The sequence below is a fragment of the Prionailurus bengalensis genome, chromosome D4 (assembly GCF_016509475.1).
Source record: "Prionailurus bengalensis isolate Pbe53 chromosome D4, Fcat_Pben_1.1_paternal_pri, whole genome shotgun sequence".
Classification (NCBI taxonomy): Eukaryota; Metazoa; Chordata; class Mammalia; order Carnivora; family Felidae; genus Prionailurus; species Prionailurus bengalensis.
The window spans coordinates 10555371-10581361 of NC_057359.1; the positions used below are offsets into that span (position 1 = coordinate 10555371).

A 25991-nucleotide genomic window follows, 5' to 3' on the forward strand; every position below is an offset into this window, starting at 1 on the left:
GCCCCTAAAAGGTTACATTCTGTAGGGCCTGTTCTAGTCTGCTCCGTACTGTGGCCACATGCGTGTGGATGCTCTTCCTCACTAAAGCTGGCGGGCTTTGGAGGACAGTGACAATGTATTTGACCTTGGTCTCATCCAGACCTCCCCCACAAAAGATGCTAAATAGCATATGGAATTAACGTATATCGTATGTACTCATTTAAAAGCAATTAAGTGTATAATCTACTTTAGAAAGAGTTCTGCCCCAAATGCCTAAAACACAAAAAGTTTGCCACTTAAACTAGTAAAGTTTTGGTAATAATAATAATCATAAAAAAGACCTCTTTCAGAATATAAGTTCATACATACCTGATGGTATAAACTAAAAAGTTCTGGGTTATCCAAATTACATTCTCTCTTAGGAATACCAAATTAAACACGGCATAAGAAGTGAGACCCTGGATAGTACTGTCTGAGAGGCCTGATGGCATAAAAATGTTTCGTCTTCTCTGCAATGCTTTCCAAGAGTTACGAGTTGTCAAAATTAAAACAAAACAAAACAACAACAACAAAAACATGAGCTGCAAAGGGAAGCATTTTGCTTGCAATTCTTATTACGTTTTCAGTACCAGTCAAGGTCATCAGCTGCATGAAAAATAGACCATTTAATTCTCAAACAATAATAGCGTCCATCTGTCTCCTTCCTTGTCAAAAGAAGTCAACGTTGAATATACTCTGTAGCTGATATACATACATATGCTGACGGACAGCACAATTTTCTGAAATGAAAGCAGAGATATTATCCTTTTATAAAAATAAACTTGGTCCCAGACAGGAGCAGAGAAAGAGTGAGCGAGAAGGAGCTTAAGAAAAAAGGCGGAGTCTTGCAGGAGAACTGTTTCGATGCAAGTCAATGTCGCGGAGTACCGTGGATCTCCTAACTCACTGTGTCCAGTGCGCCTCTCGACACGCTTGTTAAATTAACACACAGTAACAATCCAGCAAAAATAACTGCACAATCAGTCCGCTGTGACCAAAAAGGTGACGAGTTCGCAAATAATTAATCTACCCCCACGTTTCCAACCATGATGACTTTTAGATTTCGCGTGAGGACTCCCCTGGAACATTTATTGAACATGTTTATGTTTTGCCCACCTGCCGGCTCACCCTACTTTCCCACAAACAGGGAAGGACTGAAGTTCACTTTGAATAGGACAGTGGACAGTTTTTCCATTTTCCCCTGGGCGATTTGGGGTTATCCTGTAAATCCAAATATGGCCAGAAGAAGTCATCTCTCCCGTAGACTGTGACCGACCATCCAACAGGAGATGCCACGTAGGTCTTGTTTTGTACAGTTTTGGGAGAACCGTGCTTTGATAAATACACTGGCACTTCTGATTAACCACCCTCCACTATCCCGATCCCTCAGTATGGCCAAAATCTAATCAGACCCCATTTAGATGGAATCCCCACGGTCACTCGGATCCTGAAGCTTCCAGGGCTCTGTCAGGGAGCCTGCGGTCGGTCCTGCGCGGCAAATGTCCCGTGTTTTCAGTACCAGCGAGCACTTCGCCAGGGTCACGGGGGCCTCAGTCTCTAAGCGTGAAGACAGCTTTTCTTAACTGCCCTGTGACAACTGGGTTTCACATTTCCTGAAACTAGATCTGTGGAAGGAGTCTCTGAAATTAAAAAGGACAGAGAGAGAGAGAGAAAAAAAAAAACAAACAAAACAGAGGTAAGAAAGATCCCTTAGCCTTTTAAAGAGAGGGAGGGGGTAATCACAGGAAGGGGTCCCAGGGAGGTCAAGGAGAAGGGAGTGGGGTAAGCACTCAGGATGCAGGATGGAATCAGGACAGATCGGTTCTGGAGGCTTCTCTAAGCCAGGCACACTCCCAGTGCTCCGATGCCCCATGCACCAGAGCGTGCCCTGGTGGCCGGGCCTGATCACTGTCCTTTATCCCCCAGGAAGAGGCCTCCTTGCCCCGAACTCACCTCTTCGGACTCTCAATTCTGAATATCGGCTTGTAGAGTTCTGGAATTTTCCGCTCGATCATTGGCCTGAGGTTCTCTTTCAGCTTGTTGTAGTTCTTTTTGAGTTCCTGCTGATATTCCCTCTGGTCTGCCGTGATGAGACGTTTGTTTTTCTCCACGGCCTCACCGCATCTGAGATACACACACAACAGGGCAGAGAGGGGAATGAGGCTTTACTTCACAGGAGCGTGAAGTGCTTAGCTACTATCTGACGTTCCTCCAGTACCTCCAAGAGTGTGAAAACTTGCTAGCTTATCAGGGGGGCCTGTGGAGCCTTTCCAAATTCAGACTTCTGGACTCAGATTTAAGGAATCAGATCTCAGGAATGAGAATCTCTACAGAGTGATGACCCAGGCGATCTCGATGCTGTGAGATGCTCGGTGCCAGGCACCATACAAGGAGGTTTCCACACATCATCTGGTTAATTTCCCCAACAAATCTGGAAAGTCTGTGGCTCTGTGTCGTCTTTGAGGCTCAGCCACATCAGGTGACTCGCCCAAGATAACACTGTGAGGAAGGGGTGGGTCCAGGTTTCAAACCCAGGGTCGTTGCAGAATGGAACATGCTAAGTGTGGGGCGCTTGGGGGGCTCACTCGGTTAGGCATCTGACTTCAGCTCACGGCATGATCTCATGGTTCATGGGTTCAAGCCCTGTGTCAGTCTCTGTGCTGACAGCTCAGAGCCTGGAGCCTGCTTCAAATTTTGTGTCTCCCTCGCTCTCTGCCCCTCCCCCGCTCACACTGTCTCTCTCTCTCTCTCTCTCTCTCAAAAATAAATAAACAATAATAATAAAAAAAAAACCAACCAAGATTCCTGACAGATACAGGGCTCAAATGGAAATTAATGTCAAGTTGCTCCTAGAGAAACCCTTTCTCAATCAGGGCTCATGGGCCACCCACCTGTACAAAGAGTGACCCTTGCCAAAGGGATGGGCTCACAATAAAACATCACAAAGCAGGGTGCTCAGTTGGCTAATCCGACTTTGGCTCAGGTCATGATCTCACAGTTTGTGGGTTCGAGCCATGTCAGGCTCTGTGCTGACAGCTCAGAGCTTGGAGCCTGCTTTGGATTCTACGACTCCCTCTCTCTCTGCCCCTCCCCTGCTCATGCTCTGTTTCTGTCTCTCTCAAAAATAAACATTAAAAAAAATTTTTTTAAATGTCACAAAGCATATTATCAGGAAACCAACCCATCATGAGGGAGAACCAACAGAGGCAACAAGCAGAAGAAATAACCCAATAAGAATTTGAGACGACATAACAATAGAAAAGACCAAAGCGAATACAGAGATGTAATAAAATGCATAAAATTCATGAGTAAAAAAATTGGAGAGTACGAAAGAAGAGATTAGGGAAATTTCAAAAAAGAACCAGATGAAACTTCTAGATATAAAAATATAGTTACTAGGGGTACCGGGGTGGCTCAGTCAGTGAAGTGTCTGACTTTGGCTCGGGTCACGACCTCATGGTTCGTGAGTTTGAGCCCAGCGTCGGGCTCCGTGCTGACAGCTCGGAACCTGGAACCTGCTTTGGATTCTGTCTCCCTCTCTCTCTGCCCCTCCCCTACTCGTGCTGTCTCTTTCTCTCTCTCTCAGAAATAAATAACATTAAAAAGAAGTTAAAAATATAGTTACTAAAGCAAAGTCACAATGGACAGGTTAAAAAAGTACCAGATACAAATGGAAAACACAGGAGCTATACGACAGATCTAAGGAAATCACCGAAGCAATTAAAAAAAAAAAAGAATTAAAAATGTAAAACATTGGTTAAGGGGTGCCTGGGTGGCTCAGTCAGTTAAGCGTCCGGTTCCTGGTTTCAGCTCAGGTCATGATCTCAGTGTTTGTGAAAACCTGCACTGAGAGTGAGGCGCCCGCCTAGAGTTCTCTCTCCCCCCCTCTCTCTCTCCCTCAAAATAAATAAACTTAAAAATATAAAGAGATGACAGCTGACAGTTTTCCAGCATCGCAAACGGACATGAGTCGTCTCCTCGACAAGAGAAGACCCACACCCAACTCCACTGTGGTAAAACCGTAGAGTATCAGACAGAAAATCGTCAAAACGCGTTGTGTTGATCTAACTTGGAGACAGTCAAGCCTCGTGTTTCCGGGGTCTCTCACAGCTTACGCTTCGCACCGAAGAAGAAAATCATGTTATGTCAACATGATAAAGTCCTGCCTTTTATTCTACATTGTTCTACCCAAGGACACTTACAAATCAACAGACCTTGGAGGACGACCTAATGGTTGAAACCTAGCTGACATTGAGAAATTAGTAATAATTCTTCATTTTGCTTCAGATAATGGCATTCTGGCGAACAGTGTGGTTTAAACTGTTTTCCCCATAGCGGTGTCAGGCCTGGGTTCAGTCATGGGGACCTTGTTACCCAAACCCTCAGTATGACCACTCAACACATGTTCAGGATAACCATCAAAGGTAAAGAGGATAGAATGTGGCTGAGTGACAGGGGAAGGCTACCAGGCCTGAGCAAAAATAAACCCATGATCACCGCTTCCTCCTAGAATTAGCCTGTGGCAGAAGGATTTGGTAACTCAGACACAAGCCAAAAGAACTCCCTTAACTGGATCTTCCCCTAGCTTTTTATTTTTTTTAACCTTTATTTATTTTTGAGACAGAGAGAGAGAGAGAGCATGGACAGGGGAGGGTCAGAGAAAGAGGGAGACACAGAATCCGAAACAGGCTCCAGGCTCCGAGCTGTCAGCACAGAGCCCGAAGTGGGGCTCGAACCCACGGACCGTAGATCATGACCTGAGCCGAAGTCGGACGCTTAACCGACTGAGCCACCCAGGTGCCCCAATTCCCCTAGCTTTTAAGGTTGCCATTAACTGAGGCAAATTGTAGGATGCCTGAGGTGGCATGTCCAAGGTTTCCAGAAGCGGTGGGAATGGGATGTGTGTGACCTTTGAATCCTGAGAAATCCGCCTCATCCCTTATTATTATTTTATTGCTTCTCGAGTAACTGTTCCACGAGCTACCGCCATGTGAAACATAAAATCAGGTTCAGGATGACTTCAAGACCCCGGTGGGGTGACAGACGACAACAGGCCTGCAGAAGCTGGCTTTACCTGCAGGCAGAGCTGGAGCTGACACCCACTTGCTACGCATTAGCACGATGACTCAAACACCGACACCCTCAGTTTTCTCATCTGTAAAATGGGAATGATAATCTCGTATGACCTCCTGGGGCCGTGGAGTCGGCTAAGGGAGAAGCTTTGATACTAAGGCAGACCCGTGCCTCTGGAGTGTGGCAGGTCGTAGTTTTCAAAACTGGTCACAGCAATAACTGCCCATCCTGTATGCGCTTCCAGAACCTTGTGACACTTCCATCAAGGGGGAGGTGGTCCTGTGTGGCTGCCCCAGTGGACAGTGTGGCAGAGGTGATGCTCTCGGACTGGCTAATAGAAGGCAACGTGCCTTCTGCCTGGCTAGGTCTTGTGGGGCATGCACTGTGGCAATCCTGAAATGCCTTCTGGGTGAGTATTTTTCAGCGCAGACAGTGAGGAAGCCTTCAGGTGATCCGGGCCCCAGCGGCTGTCTGCTTGCCACTGAGAGGCTGAGCGAAAGCCACCTAGCTGAGCCCACCAACCCCTAGAGCCACATGCATAATAAGTAGATGTTGTCCTTTTAAGCCTCTGTGTTTTTCGGTAGCGGTAAATAAACACAGCGTTACAGGTGAGTGATGAATCACTAAATCCTACTCCTGAAACCGCTATAACACTACCTGTTAACTGACTTGGATTTAAAGAAAATAAAAAAATAAATAAACAGAGCATTCCAAAGACAAATCTATGAATAGGTGGGGTGAAAATGTTCTAGCTTTTGTAGTAGTAATACTAATTTCTATTCTAACAAATTTTAAATACTATTTATTTTTGTTAATGTTTATTTATTTTTGAGACGAAGAGAGTCAGAGCACGAGCAGGGGACGGGCAGAGAGAGAGGGAGACGCAGAATCCGAAGCAGTCTCCGGGCTCCGAGCTGTCAGCACAGAGCCCGATGCGGGGCTCGAACCCACGAACCGTGAGATCATGACTTGAGCTGGAGTCAGATGCTTACCTGACTGAGTTGCCGAGGTGTTCCATACTCTAACAAATTTTATAATTTATACATTGTTTCATACACATTTTCTGTGTTTTCTCCGTTCTTCCATTTGGATTACATACACTGGATTTTATTAAACTTAAAATAATTTCCATTGTGTTAATTTAAATCCATATATAAGGGGGGCCGTGCACTAAATACACCTCCCTGGGCACAGCCATTTCTCTTGGGAAATCTACACAGTAGCATAGAACTACAACGTAAATAATTGTTTCACTGGCCTTGCCTGTAACATTTTCATCAGGTCCATGTATATCTGAAGTGTGCTGCTCTCACTCAGTGATGCTATTTCAGAAGCCCACCTCCTTTGTTGGTAACCTCACTGAACACAAGCATTTTCTTATAGCAGATGAGCCTGGGGCTTTCCAGCAGCCAGAGTCCCACAGAAACCACGCTGATGTGGACAAAGAGTGGGAAGTTTTAACTCCAGAACATGGTTCCTGGCTCTTGCTGACGGTCACTTCCTGGGGCCTCTCTGTAAGGAGTTAGGGGTCTTGCCTATAGACAGGGTGGTCAGGTAGCCCTCCACCTCTGTATATCTGTCGGCCTCTTGTGACCGTGAGGCTGGACGCACTATAATCAGGATGGCTGAGCAAAAGAATGGTAAGAGGCCACACTGGTGGCGTAGTTCTGGGGTGACAATCTCTGATCTTACTTTATATGACAGGAAAACAAGTTTCTAGCTTATTGAAACCCATCTTCCTTCCATTCTCCGTTTCTAGCACCTGAAGGCAGTTCCTAAAGAGAACAGCACAGAATAGTCCCTAAGAGTCTAGACAGTCACCTCTGCATCCCGCTTAGGGGTGTATTAGCTTTGTGACATTAGGCAAGGTCCATGCCTACTCCTTCCCCTGTGATATGGCGGCAATAATAGCTGACCTCGTAGTGCTTGTAAAGCCGAAATGAGTGATGCTCAGAATGTGTAAGAACGCTGATTGTTGTTGTGGTTATGACTTCTGATGGAGCTAATCTGAGTACAAAAACTGTTTGCTCAATAGGAGAATGATGAACTGCTGGAGAATTTATGTTCCTGCCCCTCGTTTTTCACCGTTAATGAAGATAAGAGGCAAACAGATGCTGAGCTCTGTCCTGAGCCACACACCTGTGGGAACAGCAGGTGCAAATCCAGAGTCCTGTCTCTCCCAGGCTCCGGTCTCCTCGGCCCCGCCGTGTCTTACGGTACAAACCTTATGAAGGCACAGAAGTAAGCGGTGGACAATTGCTCCACTTAAATTTAAACTTCACTTTCTATATTTAAACTCAGTTTCTGCTTCCTATTCCAATTGATCGGGTCTCTATTCGTCCCACCGAATGATGTTACATTTACTGGTCACTTAGTGTGTGCAACCCTATTCTAAGCCCTGTGTATTAGCTCATCGTATCCGGACACTAGATCTAAGAGGTAGTTACTATTATAATTCCCATTTTTAAGTGGGGAGGGGCGCCTGGGGGGCTCAGTCAGTTAAGCGTCCGACTTCAGCTCAGGTCGTGATCTCTCAGTTCGTGAGTTCGAGCCCCACATCCAGCTCTGTGCTGATGGTGTGGAGCCTGCTTGGGATTCTCTCTCTCTCTCCCTCTCTCTCTCTACCCCTTACGTGCTTGTTCATGTGTTCACTCTCTCTCTCTCTCTCTCAAAATAAATAAACTCTTTCAAAAGGGATTTAAAAAAAGGGGTGCCTGGGTGGCTCAGTAGGTTAAGCATCCGATTTCAGCTCAGGTCACGATCTCATGGTTTGTGGGTTCGAGCCCTGCATTGGGCTCTCTGGTGTCAGCGCAGAGCCCGCTTCAGATCCTCTCTCTCCCTCTCTCTCTAACCCTCCCCTGATTTCTCTCTCTCTCTCAAAAATAAATAAACATTAAAAAAAAAAGTTGGGGTTAGGTAGCTTACCCAAGGTCACACACCTAGTTAAGGCACAGGGGATGTGAACCCAGGCAGCCTGGCTGGGGAGCCCACGCTCCTGGCCCCCCACACCTCATGTTCCACCCGGGAAGACGCTGGCCTCCCAGCCTGAACCCGGCTGCAAGTGCTCTCCCTCGAGCCCCAGTTGGCAGTGTTCTGCCTTTCTCAGCTTCTTCCGGGTACCTCATTAAAGTGTCCACTCGGGGCCGGAATGGGGAGCATGACAGAGACACTGGAGAAACTGAGGACTGTGCTCCCGGCCCTTTAAGGCAAAGGAAGGGTGGCTTGGGGGCAGGGCGCTAGGGCACACGTGGCCCCTGTGCAGGGACAGCTGCAGCAGGTGTGAGCCGACCATGGGCTCCTCCAGACATACCTCCCTGTGTCTCCAACTCGGCCCCTTCACCTCCTGCCTCCCCGGCCGGCCTCTGCCAGACCCCAGACCCAGACCCCAAGGGGAGCCTGTCCAGGGTGAAGAGTTTAAATCCTGGATCTGCCACTTACTTGCTGTGTGACCTTGGCTAATTATAACCTTCTTCAACCTCATTTCCTTCATCTATAAAATGGGTTTATGGGGATGAAACGGTATCAGGTGTGGGAGGACCTAGCCAAGTAGCTCTCAACGTTGCCCGCTTTCCTTGGGGCAGAGGGGTCTGCTCATGAAACTGACAGGGTGAGGCAAGGTGGGGGCAGGGAGCGTGCCCCGGGGCGGACAAGGGGCAGTGGCTGGATCTTTCTGTTGTCCCCTCAGAGCCCCCTCTACCTCCTCTGGTTGGGCCTGTGTGACCATCTCCCTCACGGAAGGTACAGTGGCCCTTTTCCCTCCTCCCAATGCCAGATGTGGGGGGTGGGGGGCTAGACTGGGGCTACAGGCTTGGGAAGGTGTCTGGGTCTCACATCTGACACCCGGAAGTAGATCCTGAGGACCTGAGGAACACACTAGAATCCAGGCGGAGGGGCACGGTTCACCAGATCAGACTACAAGACAGTCTTTAGTGCCATTACCCTGGCCTCAACCTCTTTCAGGCCCGAAGAGACCCAGAGTCCTGGGGCTCAAATGCTTGTATGACATGCTCCCATTCCGTATCAGCCCCAGCAACCCTCCAGCATGGGACCAGCCTTGAGGACCCAGAGCTGGATCACAAGAGTTGGCCGGGGTGGGGGTGCTAAGAGAGAAGGACAAGGTCACATTGTAACAAAAATGGATGTCTTTAGAATCATTGCAGGAGACAGGAAGGAGGGGCTGAGCCCTGTGTGTGTGTGCGTGGGGGTATGTACGTGCACTGTTCCTGCATGGCCGTGGAACCTGTCCCACTTGGCTGTTTTCTAGCCCGCTGATAAGGTCTCTGTAACCCTGGAAAAGTGACAGAAGTCATTACTGTGTCCCCACCACTGACCTGCTTCAGAGCAACCTCACATGATATTTAAGGCTTTGTTTTCCTATCAAACATTGAAATCTCTTTCTACCTCCTGCTTCTGTTTCTACCTACGTTATACACGTTGGTTTTCCTTTGGCTCCTTGGGGCAAAATCTCCCTCCTTCCTCTTCACAGACCCTAACTGCAGTTTAAAAACAGCACCCCTCAACACCCTGTTTTCTGAGTCTGTGACCAGATGTGCAACAGGACCCTGTCTGGGTGAATTTGAAACTACGTCCTCTAACACAGCCATTGAGGATGTGACCTTTTATTTAAATATAAAAGTAAATTTAAAAGTCACTTAGTCCTTATAAGGATGAGAGAGTTCAGATAATGTTATGGCCTGAATGTTCGTGTCTCCCCGAATTCCTGTGTTCAAGCCCCTGTGTATTTGGGGGCAGGACCCGTAAGAGGAATTTCGATTTAAATTAGGCCATGGGGGGAGGGGGGCTTCTGGGCGGCTCAGTAGTTGAGCGTCCAACTCTTGATTTCAGCTCAGGTCATGATCTCACGATTCCTGAGATGGAACCCCATGTGGGGCTCTGGGCTGACGGTGTGGGATTCTCTCTCTCTCTCTCTCTCTCTCTCTCTCTCTCTCTCTCTCAAATAAACAGTAAAAATGTTTTTTTTTTTTTTTCTTTTTTTTTTTTTTTTCAACGTTTATTTATTTTTGGGACAGAGAGAGACAGAGCATGAACGGGGGAGGGGCAGAGAGAGAGGGAGACACAGAATCAGAAACAGGCTCCAGGCTCTGAGCCATCAGCCCAGAGCCCGATGCGGGGCTCGAACTCACGAACCGCGAGATCGTGACCTGGCTGAAGTCGGACGCTTAACCGACTGCGCCACCCAGGCGCCCCTGTTTTTAACAATAAACAAGTTAGGCCATGGGGATGGGACCCACGTGATAGGATTCGTGCCCTTCTGAGCAAGCTTCCCTCCTCCTCCTCACTCTACCATGTGAGGGTAGAGTGACCACGGGGCCTCCCAGCAGGAGAGCCCTCACCGGCCACCCTGTCTGCCAGCACCTTCCTCTTGGCCTCCCCGGCCTCCAACACTGTGAGAAATAAATGTCTCTTGTTCCAGCCACTCGGTCTTTGGGATCTGGTTACATCAGCCCGAGCTAAGACAGAAACATAAGAAGAACACTAAAAAGCCCAGATTGGCTCACGTTGCCGTGTCTAAAATGGCTTGAGTACTTTGGGGAGCAGGGGAAGGAAACAGAATGGTGTATCTCACCATCTCGGCTTCTGAAACCCCCAGGCGTTCCTTCTTATCGCAGGAAACGGCGGGAGGGGATCAAGGGCCCGACCTGGCAGGCCCGGCTGGGTGAGCACCTGCCGAGGTGGCCCGCGTGCCAGGCCCAGGACGGCGGAGCTGAGTCAGAGGCCGCTGCCCGGCGGGCCGGCTGCGGGGCACCTGGCGGGCGGCAGCTTCAGCTCTCGGCGAAAAGGCATCACAAGGGCCGCTCATGTTCCCCTTGGAAGTTGGGGCTCATCAACCCGCTGCCCGAGTCCGCTGAGAAGCGGGAGCTCTCCCGGGGAAACCCAAGAGCCGTCCGAGCCCCCCCCCCCCCCCCCCCCCCCCGTTTTCCACTCCTGCGTCACCGCGGCCGGGGGAAAGCCGAGAGTGGGGAGGAAGGAAATTCCCCGGGTGCCAACGGTGTGACAGCGTGTTTCCTCCGGTCACGAAAGGGCTGCAACTTGCTGGGGGGACTCGAGAAGCCGTGAAACGGTGCGGGGAGAGGAAGGTCGCCTCGCCCACCGCTCGTGGTGATGGTTTAAGATTCACAGGCTAAGAAACAAAATCACGTCTCTTCACAAGCTGGCTTTTGTATTTCAGCTCTTTTCAGACCCCCACCTGCCAGAACCGCGGGGTCTCTCTCCTCCTGTCCCAGCAGGCTCCCCGGGACATGCTGCCCTTACTCAGAGGAGCCCCCCGGGCCCTCCGAGGGCCTTACTTTACGGGGCATGGCTCCCTCTTCCCACCCCTCCCCTCCCGCTGTACCTAAATATTCAAGACCAAGTTTGAGTGATGCTTCCACAGAAGCTTCCCCCGTTCCTTTCTGCACCCTGGAGCCCTGTATTCCCTGCGCTGTCAACAGTGTGTCCTATGCGCTGCACCGTGTTGGTGTTTAGTCGTGCGGATACGTGCCCTTTAGGGAGCAGAGGGACACTCAGCTGTATGGTCCGCAACTGACATCACACCCGCGGCATCATCCTCTGTCCCACTAAGTGTGTCAGAGGCTCAGAGAGGCCTGGGCCGCTGCCAGCTGCAGGGGTCTCCAGCCGTAACTACATTTATTTACGTACTTATCTATTTATGTTTAAGGTTTATTTATTTCGAGAAAGAGAAAGAGAGAGTGTGTGTGTGTGTGAGCGGGGGAGGGACAGAGCGAGAGAGAGAGAGAACCCCAGGCAGGCTCCACGCTGCCCGCGCCAGAGCTCCATGCTGGGCTCCAACTCAAGAACCGCGAGATCGCGACCTGAGCCGAAATCAAGGGTCGGAAGTTTCACCTGGCTGAACCACCCAGGGGTTTCCGTAACTAATTTTCAATGAAGATACGTGCAGAGGCATTTGATTTTTTTTAAAAACATTCCCCCAATATTTTTCTAGGTTTTTGGTCTCTAAACATGCACTGGTTACTGTAGAAAATGTAGCTTTGGGGTCATGTCAGAATTGCTGTCAGATCCAGGACCCAATTCAAACGCCGAGGCGTTAATAAATATAACCTCTGTGTGTGCCATGTGTGTAGGTGTGTGCACAGACCCACAGACGCACAGACACATGCTATCGTGACACAGCTGTGGCTCACTGCAGGATCAAGTGAGTCCCCTCCATACACGGCAAGTGGGGCAGATCTCTCACCAGAGCCTGCGGAGGAGGGGTATCTCTAGTCTCACCCAACGCGAGCATTCTGATGAATCTCCAGTGAATTTCACAAACTTCCACTTTTAGCCTCCTTTATTCTCCACTTGCCAGCTGAGTTTATTCCTGTACCTGATCTGCTGCACCAAGGTTCTGGATGAAAAGAAATACTGGTGTATGTTCTCCTGAGGTTGTTCCCTCTTATGGGAGAAAGACCATCGCATCCTTCACAATGCTTCATTTTAGGACCGCAGGAGACCCCACTAGACCTGTCTGTATTGCAAGAGCTTGTCAACCACGCTCAAAGATGCACCCCTGTGTTTGCAAGACCTATGCAGCCTGAACAGGCTAGGTTTTATTTTTTTTTTTAATGTTTATTCATTTTTGAGAGAGAGAGAGAGAGAGAGAATGAGCAGGGGAGGGGCGGAGAGAGAGGGGGGCAGAGGAGCCGAAGCAGGCTGTATGTGGACAGCAGCGAGCCCGACGCGGGGCTCAAACTCACGAACTATGAGATCATGGCCTGAGCTAAAGTCAGATGCTCAACCCACTGAGTCATCTGGGCACCCCCTGAACAGTTGATGCCAACTCCCCTGCAGAATTCAGGAGCAGAGGCTTGTCTGGCGATGGGAACTGCCAGAGAGACCATACCTTTGAAAAAACCCACTTTTAGAATCTTGCCTTTACCAAATTTGAGGCAGGGCCTATTCTTAAGATTCTAAAAACAAGTTATTGTGTGATACTAAAAATTATAAAGACGTGCCACCCCCTTGCGGACTTGAAAGCATTGTGGACAATCAGCACATTGATGGAGGTGTGGGCTATGTGGATTCAGAAGAATCCAACTGGATTCAAGAGTCCCTTCATATCCTGAAGTCCTAATTTCCTAGTCCTAATTTGAACTCTGCTCTCCTACTAACTAGCCATGTGGCCTTAGGCAAAATCACCTCCCATCTCTGAACCTCTGTTTCCCCTTTTGCAAAACGAGGCTGGTGATAATACTTGTTTGATGTGTGAGACACACATGGGACAATAAACATGCAAGTACTTTACAGTTTAAATGTCAGTTACTTAATAGTAGCCCACGTATCACTGTCCCACTGTAGTGATTCTTCGACATGATTGTGCATCAGAATCCCCAGAGGGCTTGTTAAAATTCAAGACTGCTGGGCCTTACTTCTGGAGATTCTGATTCAGCAGGTCTGGTTGGTGCCTGAGAATTCGCCTTTCTAGCGAGTTCTCAGGTGATGCTGTAGCTGCTTGGTCTGGGGACCACACCTCGAGAACCACTGTTTTACCGCATTCCCGGCCATTTTCCTTCTTACCGCATTATGAATTCCTTAAAGCATAACCTCAGCTTGTTGTGATGTCGATAGAGCTTTGGGTCAGCTGGAATTTCGGCCAAGAACACTTGGGCTACTTCCAGTGGTCCCTGATGGGAAAAGTAACAAAACAATAGGACACTGGAATGAAAATTGAATTACTTGGGAGAAAATCTTGGAGCGACTCCTCCGTTTGAGCAATGAATTCTGTGGTCAGTTTGATCACAATCAAAACAAAAAAAACAGCAAGGGAGGTCTTGAACTTCTCAGGAAACCTTGATTTCTTAGGAGTCTGGAGTTTTAGGAGAATAGGTTAGGAGACATGTATTTTCTTAATCAAAGCTGCTAATAATAGGATCTTCATGTGTAAAGGTAACACCTCACGGGGGATGTGCTTCGAGTTCTTTTTCTAAAAATGGGGGTTGTCCTGATCCATCCATTCACCTTCACTTCTCCAGCTGCCCTGGTGGTGAGCACCATTTTGTGTATTTGGTGGCTTGAGTCAGAGATGGGCACAGTAGTACATATGTAGTTCATGGTCACGGGCTTATAAGGCCTTCCATTTTCATCAAAGGATCAGGACTTAAAGCAAAGACTTCCTAATTGTTTTCTGATTTTGGCAATATAATAGTCATTTCTCCTCTGGGCTATTTCTGCTCCCTCGATAGTATCCGGGTACGGTTTTTGCAGGGAAGTCCGGCTGCACTGAGTGAGGAAAAACTCACGATATTCAGTGAGCTTTTGAGTGGAGGTGTAGACGAGAGCAGATATGGATCTGAAATTAAGGATGCTTACCGGACAGAAAGTATGAAGCTAGCACCTCCCTGCATCCGAGACTGGTTGAGTTGCATGCTTAGTTTGGGAGTGAGGATTCTAATGGGTTTGAGAACATCTGGCTTGGTCTGAATGGGCACGGGAAGCCTGGTCCCTGGTCACGGTGGTTGACAAGGCCTCTGGCATGCTGGGCTCATCTGGTGACTGACCCAGGGGCTGCATGGTCCCGACCCTTCCCCGTCTCTCCTGCAGACATCCTTCGGTTGGTCTCAAGCTCTGTAACAGCTCTGCCTCCATTGGGCATGACTCAGCTCTCTGCAACAGGACCCCAGATCTGGAGCATACCGCCAGGTCTGGCCTCAAAGTGAAGACTTCTCTTCAACGTGGCCCGCTCATGTCTGGGACTTCTCTTCTACGGGGGGTTGTTACATGAAGCAGAAGGGGCCCCCTCAAAGTGTTCTAAGCCTCGTACGTGGCGGCTCTAAGTTTAGGGGTACCATTTATGCGTGGATCGGCCTCCTCATCAACCTCAGGAAGGGAGGGTGTAGACATATAGCGAAAACCAAAATAACGAGGAGCAGAGGAGTGGCGGCCAGCTGGTTTTGCTCACCTGGTTCACAGTAGCTCCGACAGAGCCCTGCAGCACCATCTGGAGCATCTTGGCATCGGGGGGCTCCTGGTTAATGGCAACCGCTAACTGGAGGGTCTTCTTCTTCATGTCTTCAATGGCAACTTCAATTGGCGTCAAAACAAACTGAACATAAGACACAAGCGTAGGGAAGTCACCGTCTGGTCTCGTAAGCCACGGACGAACCTGGGGCTACGATAGACCTGGATCTGAAGAAGCTGGTTAAGGAGCCTTTCGGAGTAAGTCAAAATTATCTGGGTGGGTGAAGAGGTAGGCGAGGCCCAACAGTTCTGGAACACTGCCTGTGTTCCAGGGACTTGGCATACATTTCTCGCTGACTACTTTAAACAGCCTCTGCATTCTGTCCATTTTACAGCAAAGGGGGGGATTTGTAAAGTGAAGTAAGTGCCACAGAATGACACAGGTCCTGAGGAGGGAGCTCAGAATTTAAGTGCAATGATGTCTGCATTCAAAATCCATGTTCTTGCTATGCTTTTCAGTTTTCTTCCCCATTATTGAACAAGTTACTTGGTTTATATTTGGAAAAGGTATCAGAAGCACCGTCCTTAAAAGATTTTTTTTTCCCCCGCCATAATACATGATTTTGGCATTATTTATGTCTTGTCCAACTCACTCTGAAGGTGAATTCCTAGTCAGTAGAATCCTCTTAAGGGTCAATCTCCTAGTTGCCAAGTTCTGTGGGTTTGGGGTAGGGTCCTTCCTGAAAGTCACAGGGCCACCCTGTCCTCCCTTCATATCCTGAAGTCCTAATTTCCTAGTACCTCAGAATGTGACCTTATCTGAGACAGAGTCTTTATAGAGGTAATCAAGTTTAAGAGAGGTCATAAGGGTGCCCTATATGACAAGTGTCCCCACAAGAAGAGGCAACTTGGACGCAGAGATACACATAGAAGGGGAGGATATAAAGACACAAGGAGAAGACAGTCGTGTACTAGTCAAGGAGAGAGGCCCAGAATGCATCCTTCCCCTCACAGCCCTTGGAAGGAATCAATTCTGCCAACATCTTGATTTGGACGCTGGCCTCCAGAACTGTGAGACCGTACATTTCCGGTTCACGGTCCTTTGTCACAACAGTCCTAGCAATCTAACACACTGAGGTTCTCAAGGAGCTAGCAACGGCCAAGGTAAAGCTGTGAGGACTCTTACTGGGACCATGAGTTTATTCGTGTGCTAGGCCTCCCTGCCCTCATGTTCAAAAGTCCAAAACAATAAGAAATAGAACAGATGCCTTCTAGACCAACCTCCTCTTAACCAAGTCACTCATTCAGGACTTCCCTCACCTCCCGCTCTCTGATGTGGTTGCTGAACACCCTAGCCGGTGGGCAGTGAGCTCAGACACTTCTGCTCCTGCCCGATGAGGTATTTGTTCATCAAAGTTCACCTCTGTGTGTTCACCCACTTGATGATGCCTGTTATGCTCGTTATTTTAATGACCTAATCTAATTAAATAATGCATAAGCCGATGAACTGTGGGTGTGGAAAGAAACAGAATTGTTTCTCTGAAAACCAAGCCGTATGCTGGGGCAGGGCATCATGAAAGTGAGTTGCTATAAAGATTCCTGTCATATTAGGTGTGTGTGAGACAACTGTAAAAGGCCAGGGGCGAAAAAGTCATGAAAATCCAGAAGGACTCTGCCCTCGTATTGTTTAGCAAGTATCTCTAAGCTCCCCCTCTGCTTTATAGAAATGAAAACTGAAAATCATGCACAGCGCATTACGGGTGGGGTTTATACAAGAGACACAGGTGAATTGTCATCGGCCAACCCCAAACCACAGGGAAGGCTGGGGCCCTATAAAAACTGAATGGCAAATAAATGTACACTTAGGTATTTTTAAGTAAAATAAAATGCGTACCCTATGCCTAATTTTGAGACACCTTCTTGATCAGTCCTATCACAAGGGATTCAAAGTCTTCTGTACATAGAACCAGGGAAGGGAAAGGGGTCCTCGCTGTCAGTATGTAAACAAGGAAACTGAAGGGAAATGAGGGTCTTGGGCAAAGCCACGGGGGGGAATGTGGGACTCGAAGTCAGTTGGTCTCCTCCTCTACCTCGCACGGGGCCCTTCTTCCAGCTCACCACCAACTCATGGGGCTACTCGCATGCTGTTCCGTCTCTAACAATTAATAACCCTCCAAATACGTAAAGCCTCCAAATACGTAAAAATTCAAATATTTAACATTTCAGTGTATATTTCATATAAACATGTCATGAAGAGACACATGTTAAATACTATAGTCATGTCATTATATTTATATTAAAGATATAAATCCAACCTAGAAAATACTGCAATATAAAGTGGTGCTATGAAACATGTAGCTGCCTACATGGGATTCCCTGGGGCCATGACTGTCAGAGCGCGACCCACCACCGTGATATCTCAAGCATGTCCCGTTTTGGGTTCTCACTCCAGTCTACCACGAAGGAGCACGGAGGAGGGGTATGTGTCACCCTGGGAGAGAGACTCATGCATTTAGTGGTGACCTCAGTCCGGGGGCCATTACCTCTTCCTTCTGGATGACGCCGATCCTGGTCTTGATGTAGGGGAAGGCGTGCATGGTGGTCAGGATGGTGTTCCTCCGGTATTGCTCGTGGAGCTCTCCCCGAGGCCGCCCCTCCAAGGTGAAGGGCGTGGTGTACATGAACCTTCGCAGATTGAAATTCTTCTCAAAGTAGGTGACCCTGTCTTTCATCTCATACTCATCAAAGTAGGGCTCCACAAAAGTGATTTGTATGTAGGCCTGGAGGGGAAAAGGTGGGGGAAGGAGGAGATGAGCTCGGTTGCAAACCACCCAGGATGCACCGGGGAGGCATGCCAGAACACAGCGCGGCTGCACCACCCCTGTGCGTGCACAAAAGCCACAGCAGCTGAGAGAGCCGGGTCAGACGTCAGCCGCCAGGCGTCAGCCATCCCTGCTCTGCGCCCCCAGGGACGGGAGGGAGTGTGAGAAGGACGGGGCAGCGTGCCTGTGTGAGGTCAGATCCACAAGCTGCCCCTCCAAGCAGAGCTACCTCATCTCCCTGAAACCTGGTATGCAAGTTCGCAAACAGACAAGTTTTCCTTTTCGGCACAACTGTGACCACTGTTCACTTAGGAGAATGGCCACACGAAAGGAAACGGACAATACGGAGCATCGCCAAGGATGGAGAGGAGCTGGGACTCTCGTATACGGATGGTGGGAATGTAAAATGGTACCGCCCTTCTGAAGGAGGGCGGTGGTTTCTTACCCAGAGAGAAGACACTGACCATACGACCTAGGAATCCCACTCTGATGTGTGCACCCAAGAGAAATGAAAACTTACGTGCACACTGTCTAGAGCAGACTTCATAACGGACAAGACTGGAAACAACCCAAATGTCCCTCCCGTGGAGAATGGGGAAACAGGAAGCGGTACATCCATCCATCCAACAGAAGACCGCTCAGCAATAGGGGCGCCTGGGTGGCTCGGTTGGTTAAGCGTCTGACTTCGGCTCAGGTCACGATCTCGTGGTTCATGGGTACAAGCCCCGCGTCAGGCTCTGTGTGGACAGCTCGGAGCCTGGAGCCTGCTTTAGATTCTGTGTCTCCCTCTCCTCTGCCCCTCCCCCGCTCATGCGCTGTCTCTCTCGGTCTCAAAAATGAATAAGCATTAAAAAAATGAAAAATAGGGGCGCCTGGGTGGCTCAGTCAGTAAAGCGTCCGACTTCAGCTCAGGTCATGATCTCACGGTCCGTGAGTTCAAGGCCCGCGTCGGGCTCTGTGCGGACAGCTCAGAGCCTGGAGCCTGCTTTGGATTCCGTGTCTCCCTCTCTCTCTGCCCCTCCCCCACTTGCACTCTGTCTCTGTCTCTGAAAAATGAATAAACGTTAAAAAATTGTTTTAAAAAATGAAAAATAAAAGTAAACATTAAAAAAATGAAAAAAAAAAAAAAGAGTACCACTCAGCAATACAAAGGAGCAAACTGCCACAACATGGATGAATCCCAAATGCATCATGTGAAATGACAGCAGCCACACCCAAAGGTCTGTATGGGTCCACTTGTATAGGTTTCCATTTAAGTGACATCCTGGAAAAGGCCAAACTACAGAGACAGACTGCCGATCAATGACTGTCAGGGGGCTAAAGGTAGAAAGAAGGGGCGTGGGGGAATATTTTGGGGTGATGGAACTTTTCTTTGTGGTGGTGGTTACATGTGTTTGTCAAAACTCATAGAACTAAACGCCAGGAAGGTGAGTTTCACCACATGTACCTCATTTTAAAATTCGCACGCACGTGCACATCTGCACATACACTAAAGAAGGGCATTTATTAAGAAAGAAGGCCTCTTAGGGGCGCCTGGGTGGCTTAGTTGGTTCAGTATTCGACTCTTGATTTGGGCTCAGGTCATGATCCCACGGTCATGGGCTCAAGCCCTCATTAGGCTCTGTGCTAACTGTGGAGCCCGCTTGAGATTCTCTCCTTCTCCCTCTGCCCTTCTCGCCTGCTTGCGCATGCTCTCTGTCTCTCTCCATAAGAAAGAAAGGAAGAACAAAAGAATGAAAAAAAAGAAAGAAAGCCTCTTCAGAAAAAAAAAAAAAAAGAATGACAATGACCATAGATCCCATAACACCCGCCCACTGAAATGGATGGAAGACATAATTGACCTCAGACTGTAAATCGCCATTTAGTGTGATGAAGTCCGGCGGTTATTCTGGGGTCAGCTTCTCATCTAGAACTCTCATAACCTGCCGTGGGCATTTGAAAAGAGGGGAACAGCGCACCCTGCATCAGGGACATCGCTGGCGATTCTACGCAGCGCGTGCTATGGGCATCCATCTTCCAAGGACCTCCGACACTTCTAAGCTTAGCTCAGCTCTTACCACACTTATTACTACAGGCCTGGACTAGGGAAGGTGTCTGAAGTGAGCAAGTCTTCTGAAATATGTAGAAAAACAAACTCTTAACATTTGGTCAATTCCTCCCTCCTTGCATCATCTCCTGAGTGTCCTGGAGGACAGAAGCGAGGGAAGGGTTTGGACTCTAACTTCGCAGGCCTGCCAGATGGCAAACACTCCTCTGTCCCCCAGCGTGTAATAAATGCCTTGAACTTGCATTATTCCCAGCAGCTTAGACAGCCTCGTGGACATATCTGTCTAAGAGGTGGGCTGTGTAGGAAGACAGCACCCAGTAATGCAGTAAGGAATGCAGCTTGTCTTTGTCTGCCTTTCCAGGCACAGTTTCCCAAACCCTTGGAATTTCCTGAGAGATAGGAGTATCTTTGTTATTCTAATGAGGTGACTCAAGCTTGGTGGGTCCCAGGATGGGGGCAACTCACCCAAAAGACCAATCATGTGATTAGAGGGTTGGGACTTTGGGCTGACTTTGGTCTCTCCCAGGGAGGGGAGGTGGGGGCTGGAGACTTAAGTAATAAGGCCCACGAGTTAACCGATCATGCACGGACATTAAACTCTGGACACCGAGGCTCCATGGAGCTTCCTGACAGGTGGACGTATTGAGCTGCTGGGAGGGGGGGACACGCCTAGATTCCACAAGAAAGGTGCACGGAAGCCCTGGGGTCTGTCCCAGACTTTGCCTTATGTGTACCCTTTATCATAAAACTGTAATTGTCTTTTTTAAAAATTTTTTTAACGCTTATTTTTGAGAGAGAGACAGAGCATGAGTGGGGGAGGAGCAGAGAGAGAGGGAGACAGAATCCAAAGCAGGCTCCAGGCTTTGAGCCGTCAGCACAGGGCCCGATGTGGGGCTCGAACCCATGCCCCGTGAGATCATGACCTGAGCTGAAGTCAGACGCTTAACCCACGGAGCCACCCAGATGCCCCTAAAACTGTAATTGTCTTAAGGCACTTTCCCGAATTCTGTGAGTTATTCTAGTGGATTACCTAATCCGAGGGCTGCCATAGGAACCCCCACGTTTACAAGCCCTTTGGTCAGAAGTGCAGGTGGCCTGAGGCTAGTGTCAGAAGAGCCTGCAACTTGTGGAGGGTGACGCTAGCTCCCGGTGGAGAAAGTCCAACTGCACGCGGCACACCCAGCTGGGGGTGGGACAGAATACACCCTCGTGTGAAAAGTGAGGACACTGAGGCCCGAGCCCTTCCATCATTCCCCCAACCGCACAGGGGCCCTACACGGGGCTGGAAGAAATTCCCGCAGCCTAAAGAAGGGGGCCACTACGTGGCAGTGAGCAGTGTGCATCGTTTCGGTATGTCTGAAGGTGAGAGTGTAAAGTTTGGAGAGAAAGGCAATAAAGGGCAATGATGAAGAGGATGGGTTTGAGGATGACAGACTCTGAGCTTGAGTGTTGGCTTTGACACTTGCGTGATCCTGGAATGCCACTTACTCATTTTGTACGTCAGTTTTCTCCTCTGTAAAATAGGAATAACAACACCTACTTCAAAGGGCTCTCGGAGGATGAAATGAAATGAAGTAAAGAAAGGGCCTGATGGAGCGCCAGGAACACAGTTGACGTTTAATTAATGGTAGCTCTTATTCTGGTTCCTGCCTTTGAGTACGGTTTCTTTATGATCTAACCATTTAATTGCTGAACCCTAGACAAAAAAGTATGGCTGCACTTAAGTGACTTGGAGAGCCCAGAGAGAGGTCATTTTATGTTCCTGGCATAAGAACAAAGAGAATCAGAGCCCGAGGGTTACTTTTTGTAAATTTCCCCGTACCTTGTTAGGATCCAACTTGGTTTTATCCACTGGAGCAGAGTCTTTTATCACTTCCACAAATTCTGCACCAAAACACTGACCATAAAATCCCTAGGCAAGAAGAACCAACAGATTATAAAGGTGACCTAAATGTAATGCAAGTCTTTGAGTCTCAGAAGTTTGGAATAAGTGTAAGGAAGAATTTGCTCATTGATTATTGGAAGTTCTTCTGAACGAATGAGGCAGGTTCAGCATTTCTGGAGACAAAAATAAAAATATAAGGAAGTACAGCATGGCACACTGACATAGGCTTCCTTATAATAAGTATGCTTGAGGTGTGATTCAACCAATGTCATCGTATTTCCTGAGAAGCTTCAGGGGAATGGCACAATTTCCTTCTTGCCTTTTGTATCCCAGGAACTTGGAGGTCCCCGGGCTTCCCAGAATGTGACAAACCATACTCCACAAGAAGACAAAATACATAGTTCTAGTTCTATGTTGAAGAAACATATTAGGGAACCAAGTGGCCTGGGGTCAATTGCTAGTTTTCCTTCTCATGAGCTGAATGACTTTGGACAAGTTACCCAACCACTCTGGGCCGTGGTTCCTTTGAGTCAAGTAGGGACTGAAGTCTCTTGTCTTATTTGTCATGGATTGATAGCGTAAGGGACAATTTGGCAATTAAAGTGTTTTAAATTTTACGGTCACGAAAAAGAGTAAATTCAAAGCAATGGCAAGAAGGCATGAGGAAATGAATCTTGAGCTAATTGTAAGCAGTTCAGGGAACTCACTTACTCAGCCTGAGAGGGTTTGGTTTGACAGGCACCTCTTGACTTTCCTCCTGAGTTCTAAGTGCTTGGCCCTTTCAATGTCTGCTTTTCTCACTTTTCCCTGGGCTGTTTTATTTTTTCTCCATCCGTTCCTCCAGGAACATGCTTTGGTTTTTTTCTGCTACATTATAGATCAAATGTAAACAGCAGGTTTGGGCTTCCAGCCTATGAGGTTAGAGAGTGACTCTGAAAATCCATAGAGGAGGGCTCCTTGGATCAGCTCAGCAGGAAGAGGGCTACCGGAGTATCTCTGTGTTAGAAGTGGGATGTGTCGTCCTGTGATACCGAAAGGATGGCCATAACATTTTCTAAGGATAACTCAGTAATCTGGCTAGATTCAAAGTCAAGGTAATCATCTTTTTTTTTTTATTTTTTATTTTTATTTTTTTTTATTTAAAAAAATTTTTTTTTCAACTTTTTTTTATTTATTTTTGGGACAGAGAGAGACAGAGCATGAACGGGGGAGGGGCAGAGAGAGAGGGAGACACAGAATCGGAAACAGGTTCCAGGCTCTGAGCCATCAGCCCAGAGCCTGACATGGGGCTCGAACCCACGGACCGCGAGATCGTGACCTGGCTGAAGTCGGACGCTTAACCGACTGCGCCACCCAGGCGCCCCCAAGGTAATCATCTTCAAACTGAGGGGCACCTGGGTGGCTCAGTCAGTTGAGCACCTGACTTTGGCTCAGGTCATGATCTCACCGCTCACGAGTTCGAGCCCCGTGTCAGGCTCTGTGCGGAAAGCTCAGAGCCTAGAGCCTGCTTCCAGGTCTGTGTCCCCTTTCTCTCTGCCCCTGTCCCACTCATGCTCTGTTTCTTTCTCTCAAAAATAAATAAACATTAAAAAAATAAAAAATAAAAAAACCTTCAAACCGAAAAACTATTACTAAAATTTCAAAAGAATTATAAGAAAGCACGTGACAACAAGTGGCTTTTAGAGAGTCTTGAAAATAAATAATCACCATATAAATTTATAAACTTTGATAAACATACACAGAATCTTAGGGAAAATTTATCCAAATCCTGCTTTACCTTATGACCTCACCTAATACCTTCATATTATAAATGCAATGTGGAAAAGTTTTATACAGATCAACGATGAATCCATAACTCTTTTTTTTTGTAATAAAAAAACTTGCTTTTGTGAAGTATATAATATCCAGCACTTTTCTTACCTCTAGTCTGTGAGAAATCTCAGGTAGCTTGGTAATTGCAGGCTCTTTGTAAACGAATTCCTGCTCATCTAAATCCCCAAATTTGGATCCATAGAAACCAACTCGGAAGTAGGTTCCAAACATTCTCTTATGACCCTAACGAGCAAAATAAGAAAGCCTCGTTTTAGCTAGGAAATTCTCGAAGATCTACTGGTTTGGAAAGGGCAGGAGTCTTTCACTGTTGTGTTACAAAGCATTTTATTCCTATGGCTAACACAAACCAAAATCACTCCTTTAAAAAAAAAATGTAATGTTTATGGAATAAACTTTGGAAATAATAACAATCAAAATGCCACAAAAGATTTCTAGGACTTATTTTAAGTGAATTTAAAGGATTCTCACGTTTCCTGGTTGTAAAGTAATTCAAGATGCTTTCTTTCACAGTCTGCACTCTGGTCCTCTATTACCAGGCCCTCTCCATTTAGTAGGTGAGAGCTACAGTAATGATGTGCTCCAGGCCAATCCCTCCCTACAGAGGAAGCAAGGCTAAGCATCTCTGGGACAGGGTCACCTGCTGCCAGGTAACAGGACCCACTGGCCAGGGTCCCCAACTACCTTGCTAATGATGCTGTCAAAAGCCTTCTGTAGCTTGTCGTGTGTGGAGGTCAGCTTCCGGAAGTCTCTATGTGCTTCCAGGATGGGAATGACCAGCTTGTAGACCTCGTTAACTGTCTCGTACAGTCCTCCCTTGGAAAGAGAAGAAGAAGAGGAAAAAAAGAATTTAATCCCTTGGCAAGTTAAGAAGAACATTCAGAGTTCAGTAAGTGCTGGAGAACGGATTACTAATTGGCACCACGATGTTTTAAGAGCAGGAGTGATGTCTGAGCTTCTCTGGAATGGCTGGAGCGCTCACACTGAACTAGACACATGCTAAATGGTCCTTTACGATGATGTTAAGTGGGAAAAAGGGTTTTCAAGGGATAAAAACAGACAGGAGATTGGCTGCAGGGAACAGTAACTATTCAGGAAGACAGCTTCAGCATGTTTAAATGTCATCAGGGGTCACTCTGTAGCCCAATGTTCAACGCATGCCTGAAAGGAGTTGGTAGGGTTCTAACTAGTTCACTTTCTTGCATTTTAAGAATAAAACAGAAGTATACTGCACTTTCTCTGAATCCTGAAATGGAAAGCAGAAAAAAGAAAAGATAGTAAAACAATAATTAACAATAATTAAAATACATAGAGGGCGTAGGGTAGGAAACTTAGAAATGAAAGCAGAAAAGAAAGAAAAATATAAAGGTAAACATAAAATTGGATCAGCGAAACACAGTGATGTATTAGATATTTACAGGGCTTAAAAACTGGGGGCAGTGAGGGATTATCAAAATAAAAATGGGCAAGAGACTTTCTTCCCTGCCCTGAATCTCACGGACTCAATCTACCTATTTTTTCTCTTATTAGGGGTGGTTAGACCCAGACTAGGGGAATGGGGGGAGTCTCAGTGGTGTGGGCCCCCACAATTCTCCGAGCTGGTCCTGGTTTGTGACAAACTTGAGGATCACCCAGTTGTCAGGAAGGAAGATGGTCGACCTATTCCTTCCCTCTCTTCCCAGAGGCTCTGCCCCCATGTTTGTCTCCATGAGAGGGAAAACGAGGGGGTGAGAACACACCTCGTCATTTGCGGTGTAACCCTGGGCGAGTCATCTCACCTCTCTGCGGCCTAACCTCCACCCTGTTAAAATGGAAATAATGCAGAGATGCTGTTGCCCAGGCAAAGAGCCTACCATGAGGACCGGAATACCGCAGCGATGAAAGCTTTCTCAGCTCCCTGGAGAGCTGATGCAATTTGCATACGTCAAAGTCATGGGGGGGGGCACCCCGCCCCCTGAGCATCCCAGCACCAGGCGCGCCTGGCTCGGTGGTAAGGCTGCATCCCACGAGGCGCTCGGTCCGCAGGGAGGCCCCGGGGTCTCTGTAGGCACTGACCGTGCTGAACAGCTCAGCCGCATGCTCCAGGAGGCCCACCAGGCCGCTCTCGGTGAAGTACCGGCCCGAGCACACGCCGTCCTCGTCAGGGGACAAGGTGTCATCAGAGACCGCAGACTCCTCCAGCACGTTGGAAGAAATATTCTGAAAGAGATCGCACTATAAGCCCGGAGAACGGGGGAGCCACGCTAAGGAGAGGTACCACAGGGACCCAAGAGGCAGCAACGAGGCAGCCCACGTTCAAAGATCCTCACCCAGCCTGTGATTTTACAAGGTCTGTAATTCTACCCAGAGGAGGCTCTGGCTGCCATTCATCTCGAAAGTACACTGAGCAACTGGTCTT

General features: G+C 48.0%; 1 protein-coding gene across 3 annotated transcripts in view; it reads right to left on the minus strand.

Moving 5' to 3' along the window:
- Nucleotides 1-556: 556 nt before the first annotated feature.
- Nucleotides 557-25991, minus strand: part of DOCK8 (dedicator of cytokinesis 8) — a 232552-nt gene continuing 207117 nt past the window's right edge. For all 3 annotated transcript variants that reach the window (XM_043566150.1, XM_043566149.1, XM_043566151.1), the window contains 9 exons: nt 25649-25792; nt 24278-24409; nt 23684-23818; nt 21701-21790; nt 17553-17789; nt 15011-15154; nt 13630-13736; nt 1972-2142; nt 557-1658 (listed from right to left, as the gene is read on the minus strand). In XM_043566150.1, coding sequence (XP_043422085.1) covers nt 1598-1658; nt 1972-2142; nt 13630-13736; nt 15011-15154; nt 17553-17789; nt 21701-21790; nt 23684-23818; nt 24278-24409; nt 25649-25792 — 1221 coding nt within the window. In that variant the 3' untranslated portion in view covers nt 557-1597. The remainder of the gene's footprint in view (nt 1659-1971; nt 2143-13629; nt 13737-15010; nt 15155-17552; nt 17790-21700; nt 21791-23683; nt 23819-24277; nt 24410-25648; nt 25793-25991) is intronic.